Source organism: Sinocyclocheilus rhinocerous, unplaced genomic scaffold, assembly GCF_001515625.1.
Source record: "Sinocyclocheilus rhinocerous isolate Xijiao unplaced genomic scaffold, SAMN03320098_v1.1 scaffold37, whole genome shotgun sequence".
In the NCBI taxonomy this organism is placed as follows: Eukaryota; Metazoa; Chordata; class Actinopteri; order Cypriniformes; family Cyprinidae; genus Sinocyclocheilus; species Sinocyclocheilus rhinocerous.
Window position 1 is genome coordinate 6,826 of NW_015663585.1, and position 11,740 is coordinate 18,565.

General features: G+C 35.3%; 2 protein-coding genes across 2 annotated transcripts in view; both read left to right on the forward strand.

The window, feature by feature from the left end:
* LOC107728985 (laminin subunit alpha-1-like) overlaps window positions 1-4,770 on the forward strand; it is a 5,533-nt gene extending 763 nt beyond the window's left edge. The window contains exons 2-8 of the mRNA XM_016539330.1: window positions 1,210-1,343; window positions 1,434-1,581; window positions 1,650-1,774; window positions 3,775-3,925; window positions 4,198-4,342; window positions 4,430-4,543; window positions 4,625-4,770. Coding sequence (XP_016394816.1) covers window positions 1,210-1,343; window positions 1,434-1,581; window positions 1,650-1,774; window positions 3,775-3,925; window positions 4,198-4,342; window positions 4,430-4,543; window positions 4,625-4,770 — 963 coding nt within the window. The remainder of the gene's footprint in view (window positions 1-1,209; window positions 1,344-1,433; window positions 1,582-1,649; window positions 1,775-3,774; window positions 3,926-4,197; window positions 4,343-4,429; window positions 4,544-4,624) is intronic.
* A 1,934-nt stretch (window positions 4,771-6,704) lies between these two features.
* Window positions 6,705-11,740, forward strand: part of LOC107728986 (laminin subunit alpha-1-like) — an 8,589-nt gene continuing 3,553 nt past the window's right edge. Inside the window, exons 1-4 of the mRNA XM_016539331.1 lie at window positions 6,705-6,853; window positions 7,864-8,034; window positions 9,118-9,301; window positions 10,814-10,920. Of these exons, the coding sequence (XP_016394817.1) occupies window positions 6,717-6,853; window positions 7,864-8,034; window positions 9,118-9,301; window positions 10,814-10,920 (599 nt within the window). The 5' untranslated portion in view covers window positions 6,705-6,716. The remainder of the gene's footprint in view (window positions 6,854-7,863; window positions 8,035-9,117; window positions 9,302-10,813; window positions 10,921-11,740) is intronic.

The following is an 11,740-nucleotide window of genomic DNA, read 5'->3' on the forward strand; positions in this document are numbered from 1 at the left end:
GAGAGAGGGAGAGAGAGAATTGACGCGCTACCTATGCGCGGTACATGTAAACGATATTCTTTGTTGTATTTTCCTGTCAAAATAACAGCGTTTCTTTGGAATTCTTCAGCGTTTAAGAACTGCTGGTTTCTCCGGTAGTGGGTGGAGCTAATGCGCAAACGGCAATCTCATTGGCTGGCGCTCACCTATTATCATCCCTGTTTTGATTTCAGCAAATCAGTTCGAGCGAACGCACACAACTTGATTAATATTCATGAATCCAGCAGCTCATTAATCCTTCGTGCGTTTTATATTGTTCTTATTAGTAGAATTCGTATCATTATTATCTTATCAGTATTTTTGTTAGTTTTTTCCCATTTTTTTATTTAAACATTTAATAATTTCAGTGATTCATCTTAAACTTTAGTATTATTTAATTAAACTTTAGTAAATTATTTTTAGTTCAGTTTGAGTTGTTATTTATTTCCTGTTATTAATTTTAGTGATACATGTTTATAAAAATAAAAACTTTAATAATACTATATAACAATATATTAAAATACTATTATAGTTTTTATTAATAATTTGAAGTACTTTCTTGCCATTTTAGATTTAGTTTTGGTTCTATTTGGTTTAGTTTTTATTTATTTCCAGTTAATAATTTTACTTATTAATCTTTAACCTTAGTTTTATTTATATACTATTATAGTTTTTAATAATATTTCAAATTTGCTTTTATGTTTATATTTTTAGGTTTCATTTTAATTTAAATTTTTTTTTAAATAAAGTAATTTTTATTACTTGTTGTTTTTTTTATATTTCTATATAGTTTTATAAATTTTTTTAGTTATTTCCACTTTATTTCAGTGATTCATTTTGAAGTATTATTTATATATTGTTATATAGAATTATTATAGTTTTTATTAATATTTTGAATTGGCTTTTATTTTTATATTTTCAGTTTTCACTTTAATTTTAGTTTAGGTTTTAGTAATTTTGTGTGCTTTTGTCATTTTTATTAGTTTTTTGTAATCTAAATCTTTGTAATTTATGTTTAATTTATTTGTATTTTATAAAAATTTATATAGTTTTTATTTATTTCCAGTTAATAAGTTTACAGATTCAACTTATTTCAGTTGGTTTCAGTCATTGGAACTGATAAAAAAAAAAAAAAATCTATGCATGCAGTGTGATTGTATGTGTATTTCAATGTGTTTATATCCACATCAGGAGGATTTTATGGCTCTGGAGATGCATCATGGGAAGGTGTCCTTCCTGTGGGACACTGGCTCTGGACTCACCAGACTGGAGTATCCTGACGTTCAGATCAACAACGAACGGTGGCACAGGATCAATGCGACGCGGTTCGTGACTCTCAGTGCTGATGGGACGTTTCAGTTCTTCTCTTTGAATGACAGACTCTGACGTCCGGTTCTCCTGTGATTGTGCCGCAGGTTCGGGAGACACGGGACCCTCACCATCCAGCAGACGGACTCCGAGCCGCTGCCTGCAGTGAAGACCACAGCGTCTGGGTCCTCCACCGTGATGGACGTCAGCAGATCCACCTGGGTGTTCGTCGGGGGCCTCGGTGCTCAGGTGAAGGTGAGGTGAAGATCCGGCTGCTGTTCCTCTGTATTTGGCCCTGTTTACATCTGTTGTGTTTTTCCCAGAAACCCCCAGCGGTGAGAATGACCCACTTCAGAGGCTGCATGAGCGAAGCGTCGCTCAATGAGAACAGCATCGGCTTGTGGAACTACGCTGAGAGACAGGGAGAGTGCGGCGGCTGCTTCATGAGGTAAAACACACCATTCACCCACCCTAGCAACCATCCAGTGCAGCCTAGCAACCGTATAGAGACATAAAGGTACCATAGCAACTGCCTAGAAACACCCTAGCAACCTTCCAATTCAACCTAGCAACCGTATAGAGTCCATAGCAACTACCTCGCAATGCCCTAGCAACCATCTGTGTTGCCTTGCAGACACTGAAAACACTCTAGAAACTGCCTAGCAACACCCTAGCGACCATCCAGTTCAGCCTAGCAACCATATAGAGACATAAAGATACCATAGCAACTACCTAGCAACGCCCTAGAAACCATCTGTGTTGCCTTGCAGACACTGAAAACACTCTAGGAACTGCCTAGCAACACCCTAGCAACCATCCAGTTCAGCCTAGCAACCGTATAGAAACATAAAGATACCATAACAACTACCTAGCAACACCTATGTTGCCTTGCAGACACTGAAAACACTCTAGAAGCTGCCTAGCAACACCCTAGCAACCATCCAGTTCAGCCTAGCAACCGTATAGAAACATAAAGATACCATAACAACTACCTAGCAACACCTATGTTGCCTTGCAGACACTGAAAACACTCTAGAAGCTGCCTAGCAACACCCTAGCAACCATCCAGTTCAGCCTAGCAACCGTATAGAAACATAAAGATACCATAACAACTACCTAGCAACACCTATGTTGCCTTGCAGACACTGAAAACACTCTAGAAGCTGCCTAGCAACACCCTAGCAACCATCCAGTTCAGCCTAGCAACCGTATAGAAACATAAAGATACCATAACAACTACCTAGCAACACCTATGTTGCCTTGCAGACACTGAAAACACTCTAGAAGCTGCCTAGCGACACCCTAGCAACCACCCAAAACAACCTACCAACCACATAGCAATGCCCTAGCAACCATCTAAGACAACTAGCACCTGCAGCAACCACTGAAAACACCATAGCAACTTCCTAGTGACACCAAAGCAACAACCCAAACCACTCTAACAGCTATATAACAACGTTCTAGTAACTATGACACCTCGGAGCTGTCTAGAAACTACTGAAAACACTCTAGCAATATCCTAGCAACACCCTAGAAAATATATAGCAATGCCCTAGCAACTGCCTAATAACCACCCAAAACACCCTTGCAACCACTGAAAACACCATAACAACTGCCTGGGAACCACAAAACAACACCCTAACAACTACCTAGTGACAAACTAGCAACCCACAGAACACCCTGGCAACTGTTTATGACACCTAGCAACTGCCTAATAACCGCCCAGAAAACCCTAGCAACCATCTGTGACACCTAGAAAACACTGAAAACACCATAACAACTGCCTAGGTCCCACAACACCCTAGCAACCACCCAACACACCCTAACAACCACTTAGCAATGCCCTAGCAACCATCTGTGACACCTAGAAAACACTGAAAACACCTTAACAACTGCCTAGGTCCCACAACACCCTAGCAACCACCCAATGCACCCTAGCAACCATTAGCAATGCGCTAGCAACCATCTATGACACCTAACAACCATTGAAAATGCCATAACAACTGCCTAAATCCCGCAACACCCTAGCAACCACTCAGCAATGCCCTAGCAACCATCTGTAATACTTAGCAACCACTGAAAACACCATAACAACTGCTTAGGTCCCACCTCAGCTTAGCAACACCCTAGCAACCACCCAACGCACCCTAACAACCACTTAGCAATTCCCTAGCAACCATCTGTGACACCTAGAAACCACTGAAAACATCATAACAATGGCCTAGGTCCCACAAAACCCTTGCAGCCACCTAACGCACCCTAGCAACCACTTAGCAACGCCCTAGCAACCATCTATGACACCTAGCAACCACTTGAAAACACCCTAGCAACCACCTGCACTCCAGCCCTGTTTCCAGCTAGTGTTCAGATGTGTTTTTGATGAGCGGTAAATACAGGTGGAAACAGTCACTGATGCTCTTCCTGTCCTGTGTGTTTCTCGTCCATCAGTCCACGCACTGAAGACACGTCGTTCCACTTCGACGGCAGCGGTTTCTCTGTGGTGGAGAAGTCCCTGCGCTCCATGTCCACCAGCGTGGTCATGTTCTTCAAGACTCTGTCTCCGAACGGCCTGCTGCTGTATTTAGCCTCCAACGGCACCGTACGTTCACTTCTCACCTCCTCACAAGCATCTCACTCATTTACATTACATTTACATTTAGCAGACGCTTTTATACAAAGCAACTTACAAATGAGGACAGTAGAAGCAATCAAAATAAGTGCTATAACAAGTCTCAGTTAGCCCAATTATATTAATAATTATATAATAAATAACAGAAAACAAATAAATAGAATAGAAATAGAATTGAGAAAGCTAGTATTAGAGGCTTTTTTAAATGAAATCAAGCAGTCTCTTCTCATCCACGTTTGTAGAGAGACTTCCTGTCCATCGAGCTGGTGGAAGGGAAGGTTCACTTGACCTTTGAACTGGGCTCCGGAGCGCTGACCTTGACCTCCAGCAGAACATACAACACTGGCACCTGGTACAGAATCGCCCTGCAGAGGAACAAGCGCCGAGGTGATGCTCTACTCTCGTATCCATTACATCTGGTAGGTTTCTTATGAGATTTAAGCTCACAGGAAGTGCTGTGTGTTGTGTCTGCAGGTCATTTGTCGGTCATGGCCGCTGATAAACCCTCAGAGCGAGAGGTCATGGAGGCGGAGTCACCGGGTTCAGCCTCTGACCTCAATCGCTCTGATCTCGACCCCATCTATATCGGTGGATTACCGGCCTCTCGACCAATCAGGTGATTCTTATGAGGTTTAAGCTCACAGGAAGTGCTGTGTGTTGTGTCTGCAGGTCATTTGTCGGTCATGGCCGCTGATAAACCCTCAGAGCGAGAGGTCATGGAGGCGGAGTCACCGGGTTCAGCCTCTGACCTCAATCGCTCTGATCTCGACCCCATCTATATCGGTGGATTACCGGCCTCTCGACCAATCAGGTGAGAGCAAACTCTCAGAAGATGTGTGTGTGTTACATTGCTTTGGAATTTTTTTGTCTTACATGTGATTTTCTTGTGCACGGTTGCAGGAGGCAGGTTGTGGCTCGCTCTTTCGTCGGCTGTATGAAGAATGTGGAAATCGCTCGCACAAACTTCGACCTGCTCAGAGAGTCGTGTGGAGTGAAGAAAGGCTGCGTCCTCAAGGTACAGCTTCACATGAAAATTTAAGAATTTAATCATAAAAAATGTGCAATTTAAAAAAAAGAAAACCGTTTAAGAGGTAAAAATTTAAAATTTAAATCATTTAAATAAAACACTAAAGAAAATAAAATGCTTAAATAAAACACTAAAAATGTTCAATTAAAATAAATAAATAATTTTAAAAGTTAAATGCTTCAAAATAAAACACTTAATAAAAATATATTAAATGGTAATGTTGAAAAGTTGAAATAAACAAATCATTTTGAAATTAAAAGAATCAAACCACTTGCTAAAATGAATGAAAAGTTTAAAATATAAAATTAAAATCAATCATTTTTAAAAGTAAAGCACTTAAAAAATTTACAATTAAAGTAAAAGAAAATTAATTAAGAGGTAAAAAATGTAAAATTAAAATAATTGAAATAAAACACAAAAAAATAAAACACTAAAAATGTACAATTAAAATAAAAGAAAATTAATTAAGAGGTACAAATTTAACATTAAAATAATTTAAATAAAACACAAAAAATAAAACACTAAAAATGTACAATTAAAATAAAAGAAAATTAAGAGGTAAAAAATTTAAAATTAAAATAATTTAAAATCATTTTGAAATAAAAAGAATCAAACCACTTGCTAAAATGAATTAAATGTTTAAAATATAAAATTAAAATAAATCATTTTAAAAGTAAAGCACTTCAAAATAAAACACTCACTGAAAATTAATTAATAAAAATGTAAAATTTTGTGGGTTTTCTGGCATTTGTGTATTTAATGGATTCTTGTGTCTGTTGAACTGCAAAACAAACAAAACTGAAGGTGAGTTTGTCTTCAGCTGTAATTAATTGATTAAATGAATCAGTTCACTCATTAAATCACAATTATTGTTTACAGTACTAAAATGTATGTGAAAAGTACAGTATTTTTTATTGCCTTTCATTTGTCATTGTGCTATAAAACAAAGGACACTGAAATAGTAAGTTGAACAAAAAATACAATATTTTTATTAATATAAAATATTAATACTATATTTATCATATTAATATACAGTATTTATATTTATCATTACTAAAGATTATTTTAAAGCCCCTTAATTAAGTTTGAACCCCTTTCATTTTCTTTGTTTAAATCTCTAAAATAGTGTCAATATAACATATTATCAATATGGTAATTTTAGATAAAAAATATATATCTAAAGCTCTAAAATATTAAAATATTATCATTTAACATTATTGCTATAATCATTTGAATAAAATATATAATATCTAAAACTAAAATCTTATCAATATAACATATTATTACTATAATAATTTTATATTAAAAGATATAATATTAATATTTTTTGATAGATTATTACTAAAAATTATTTTAAACTCCCTTAATTATTATATTCTTTGACCCTTATCTTTTAATACAAACACAAACATAGACATATAAAGTTCTGTGATCTCCAGGAAAGTTATTAATTATAATTGAAGGAGTATTTCTTCTCTTGAAGTTTCTGATTTGGAGGATTTTCTGCTGTGTTTGCAGCCGATCCGCAGCGTGTCGGTGTTCGGCGGAGGTTTTCTGGAGATGCCTGCCGTCCTCTTGACTCTTCAGACGGAGATCATGAGCAGCTTCTCCAGCAGACGAGAGCGAGGAGTGATCCTGGCGGGATTCAGCTCACACCGACAGGTCTGTTCAGTCTTCACAGCATCGTGTGTGTGTGTGTGTGAGATGCTCTTCTCTCAGTCGTTCCTCCTGGTGATGCTGGTGTCTGGATCGCTGGAGGTTCATGTGGGCGTGGCTGAGGGCGGAGCTGTGCACAAAGCCGTCGTCAAATCACAGAACGGCTCCTTCAGTGACGGACAGGAGCATTCACTCATACTGCAGAGGAACAAACGGTCTGTTACACACAGAGCAATATTACACAACCTTCATACTAAATATACAAGCTCAAATGTAAGAATTGCATATACAATTCCCATTCATTTGGATTACACAGTTTTAACATAAACGTAATGTGATTCATATTTATCAATCATACATCAATGAAACAGGTCAGATTACTGTAATAGTGTTAATAAACCATGTTTTACATAAACAATAACCAGCTTTATATATTTATCATCAATAAATCCAGTTTGTTTCAGTTTCTGATTATATTGCTTGTTTCACGTCTAGCCATATACTTTTTAACTGAATAAATGTAAATGTTGTTCATGTTTTCAGTGTTATTTTAGAATCATTGATAAACTCTTAAAGTTTTTAAGATTTTTAATGAGATTTTGAAATGTATTTGTACAGATTACATTTTCATTTTAATTTTAGTCAAAGGGCATTTTTATTCGGTTTTTTTTTATATGTGTATATAATTTTTATTAATTCGTATTTGTTAATTATTTTAGTACATATAGTTAAACTAAATGAAAATGAGAAATGTTTCCTTGGAAACTAGCTGAAATAAAATAAGTTGAAGTTTATTTTTATTTCGTTTAACGTTTACTTTATTTCAAGTACTGATAATGTTTTTTATTGATATATTTTTCGTTTTAGTTAACTATAATAGCCCTGGTTTAAAAAAAAAAACTTATGCTGATTTTAAGCAATTTGAATGAATGCATTCTGAAAATATGATTATTTAATTAAAATCAAATAGATGCAAATAGTTACTAATAAACTATGCCATGATTTTTTTTAAATGATGACTTTTTAAATGAATGTGTGCATCACATTAAGTTTATTAATTTATGTTAAAACGGTGTTATCCAAATGGATGGAAATTTTACATGCAATTCAAATGCATAAATCTAAATATGTTTTGAGTGTATTCGGATGTGGTTTTAGTAGCGTTTACTGCTGATGGGTTGAGCTCAGTCGGTCTGATTTCTTCGCCTGCATGTTTTTTCTGCAGGTCCATCGCAGTGTTTGTGGACGAGCAGAACCAAGCGACGGTGAAGCTGGGCTCGTCTGCAGATAAAGCTCTGGCTCTGGAGCGGCTCTTCATCGGCGGCGTTCCTCCGGGAGAGACGGGTTCCAGCGACTCCTTCTACGGCTGCATCAGGAACACGGCGGTGGACGGCATGTGAGTGACACACACACACACACACACTCACTCACTCACTCACACTTACACACACACACACACACACACACACACACACTCACTCACTCACTCACACTTACACACACACACACACACATACACACACACACTGTTCATTCAAACACATCTATGACTTAAAATACAGATATGTGAGAATGTCCCTTACAGAAAGTACTGCACCGGTACAGTGATGTCATCAAATGGTAACACTTTGATATATCTATATAACATGGTACTGATTAATATATTCATTTGAAAACCATATTGCTGCCAAGGTAAATGTCCAAAGCAAAAACGTATTTCTATAGTGTATTTTATTACTTAAGGTGTATGTCAAAAGTGTTTAAGATGACACTGCATTATTTTGCTCAATTTAGTTTAAATGTTAATTCAGTTTAGTTTAATAGCAATGTTATTTTTTTATTTTTTCAATATTTTTTTATCATTGATATGCTAATATAGTTTTTGTTAATATTTTTAATTTTATGTTTGTATTTTCAGTTTTCACTTTAATTTTAGTTATGGTAATTTTGTTTTTTGTTGTTTTTATTTATTTATTTATTTTTATATTACTATATAGGTTTAATTTAACATTTTCATTTTATTTTCATATTTATTTGTCTAGTCTTTATTAATTTTTATTTTAGTCTTAGTTTATTTAGTTTTAGTTATTTTAGTACTTAAACTAAACGAAAATTAGATATTACCTTTGCAACTAGCTGAAATGACTTTCATGTTTTTTATATTTATTTATTTATTTCAGTTAATGTTTACTTTTATTTCAAGTAGCAAAAATGCTTTTGGGTCTTTAGTTTTAATTATTAAATTATAACCCTGTAATAATGACTCTATTGTCTTCTGTGGAGCTGCTTTTCAGCTGAAATTGAGTTTTTCATAATTGATGAATTGTGCAGCATTATCACTATTATTTTCTTGTATGTGGTTCTTTGAAACAATCTGTATTGCATGAAGCGCTATATAAATAAAAAAAGTTAAGTACAGTATTATGAAATATAATCAGCTGCAGGTTGAATGAATGTGAAGGTGTTATGTGTGTTTTAGGTTGTTGGATCTGTCCTCTGCTCTGCGCTATGAGGACGTGGACATGGACAGCTGTTTGCTGGAGGAGAGACCCAAACGTGTGGTTCTGCCTGATGAGCTGGAGGCGGAGCCGACCTCTGACCCCGCCACGCGCCCCCTGTCACCCCCGGTGGAGCTGAGCGCGCTCACACCCGGCAGCAGCAGCGTGAGTCACAGACACACACACTCACTCACTCACTCACTCACTCACTCACTCACTCACTCACTCACTCACTCACTCACTCACTCACTCACTCACTCACTCACTCACTCACACACACTCACACTCACACACACACACACACACACACACACACCTGCAGACGCCTGAGTGGAGCGAACACGTATATACAGTAAATATTTATACAACAACTAGATTTGGATTTATATACATCTCTGAAAAAAACACGAAGACACATGATTTTTTTTTTGTTCAACTTTTTTTCATTTGTTTTCAGTGCCCACATCAATGCATGATAACATTCTGTTTATTATAAGCGCTTCAGTTTTCTCATTTGTCTCTTTAAATGCTCGAGCTCTTTAAAGCAGGATGGATTCTAAATGTCTGTCAATGTTTTTATTGTTCATCAGCTGGAAAAAATCAATCTGAAAATCATTTCATTGATAATTTTAACTATGGTAAAAGTCATTTGAAAAGTCTCGGTCAGTATATTTTCATTATTAGGCATTTCTTTGTCTTGGGTTTTTATAGTTCACTAAAACTAAAGCCATAACCATTTTTGTTACTTGAAGTAAAATAAACTTTAAAAATAAATTTTAGAAGAATTTTAATAAATTAAATCAAAAAAAAGTATAAACTAAAATAAAATCTAAAAACTTTAAACTTTTTTTTCAGTTAGTTGCCAACACAACATTTCTCATTTTTATTTAGTTTAACTTTATGTACTTAATAAAACTATAATAGTATCCCAATGATACTAAAGTAACACTAGTTTGATTTGATTCACTCTCTTGACTTTATTCTGTCTCTGATCGTATTTTTTATTTCCTAATAAAGTCATCCAGCTTTATTTACTCATCAAAGAACACTTTTGCTCACATCTGGGGCCTGTTTCATAAAACAGGTTTACCAAATAAGCCAGGCTTATTTCAGTTAGTCTGACTCATTGTCAGCTGATCTGGTTCAAAATAAGTCAGACGAACTGAACTAAGCCTGGCTTATTTGGTAAGCTTGTTTTATGAAACAGGCCCCTGATGATGATGCAGCTGTAACAATCACAGTTTACACTGTTACTAAGTAACCACAGAATCCTGTGACCAGTGTTATTTTAGTATCACCGAGATACTCTTATTAGGGATGCACCGATACCACTTTTTCCAGTACTCGCCCGATACCGATACCAGTATCGGTATCGGTGCATCCCTAACTCTTATAGTTTTTATATTTCTGTATTTTTTGGTTTCACTTTAATTTGAATGAGATCACACACGATAAAATGAGAAATGTTGCATAACAAAAATGTTTGTGGTTTTAGGTGAGTATAATAGCTCTTTATTTGACGCACTGAAATCAAAGGTTTCATTGTCATTATGACAGGTGTGTGGCATTCTTCAGATAGCGCTGAGTTTCTGTGAACACAGAACATGTGTTACTCACGACTGTAACATTGTAAGAATGTCATAGCTGTCTCACGCCCTTATATGGTCACTTCCTCAGTGTGCAGTGGCGGATCTCACAGAAACCATCCCAGAATCCCTGCAGTTCGGACTGTCCCAACACAGTCACGTGATCATGGGCTTCAAGAACAAGACGGTCAGAACCAGGTAAAGCCACCGTAAACCTGATCACAGTCTACTGCATGCATCTCAATCAGTGCATTACATCATCAAATCAGGATTCACAGATTAAATACTTCAGCTGCTGTTCATCTGTGAGCCAAATTGATTATGAAACTCAAGGAACTTTCCTTAAACTAATATTCTGTATTCAGTATGACTCCTTGTTATTAATAGTTCCTCAGCTATTAAAAAATAAAATCAAAAATGACATATGGTGTTTACGATGGAACTGAAACAAAATAAACATTAAATACACAATGAATGGAAACTATTGGCACTTGTAAACCTCTAGTCACTTATGCAATCACACGAGAGAAAGAAAACGTAGTATTACATTTTTATTAACAAAAATACTTTAACAAAACAACTCCTTGGCTTGCTTTAGCAAAACTAGAAAAACTTATAAAAGATATATATAGACAGCCTATCAATAAAAAAATATAAAATTAATATTACAAATATTATAAAATTATATGAGAATCGTTAGTCTTTGATTTAGGGTTATTATGGTTAAAAAACTAAAACCATAAAAAAATTTGTTACTTAAAATTAAATTAAATAAACGTAATAAATACGTTTAAAAATATTTAAGAAAAAACAATACAAAATAAAATATAACCCCTTTGCCTGCCTTTAAAAACATTATTCTGAGCAATAAAAGAAAAAGAAAAACAATTCAAGAAAAGAAAATTATAGACAGTTTATCAGTAAAAAAATATCAAATGAAATATTATAAAATTAAATAGGATAAAATATTTGTTTGCATTTGTTTCTGTGGTATTATAGTTAAGTAAAACTAAATAAA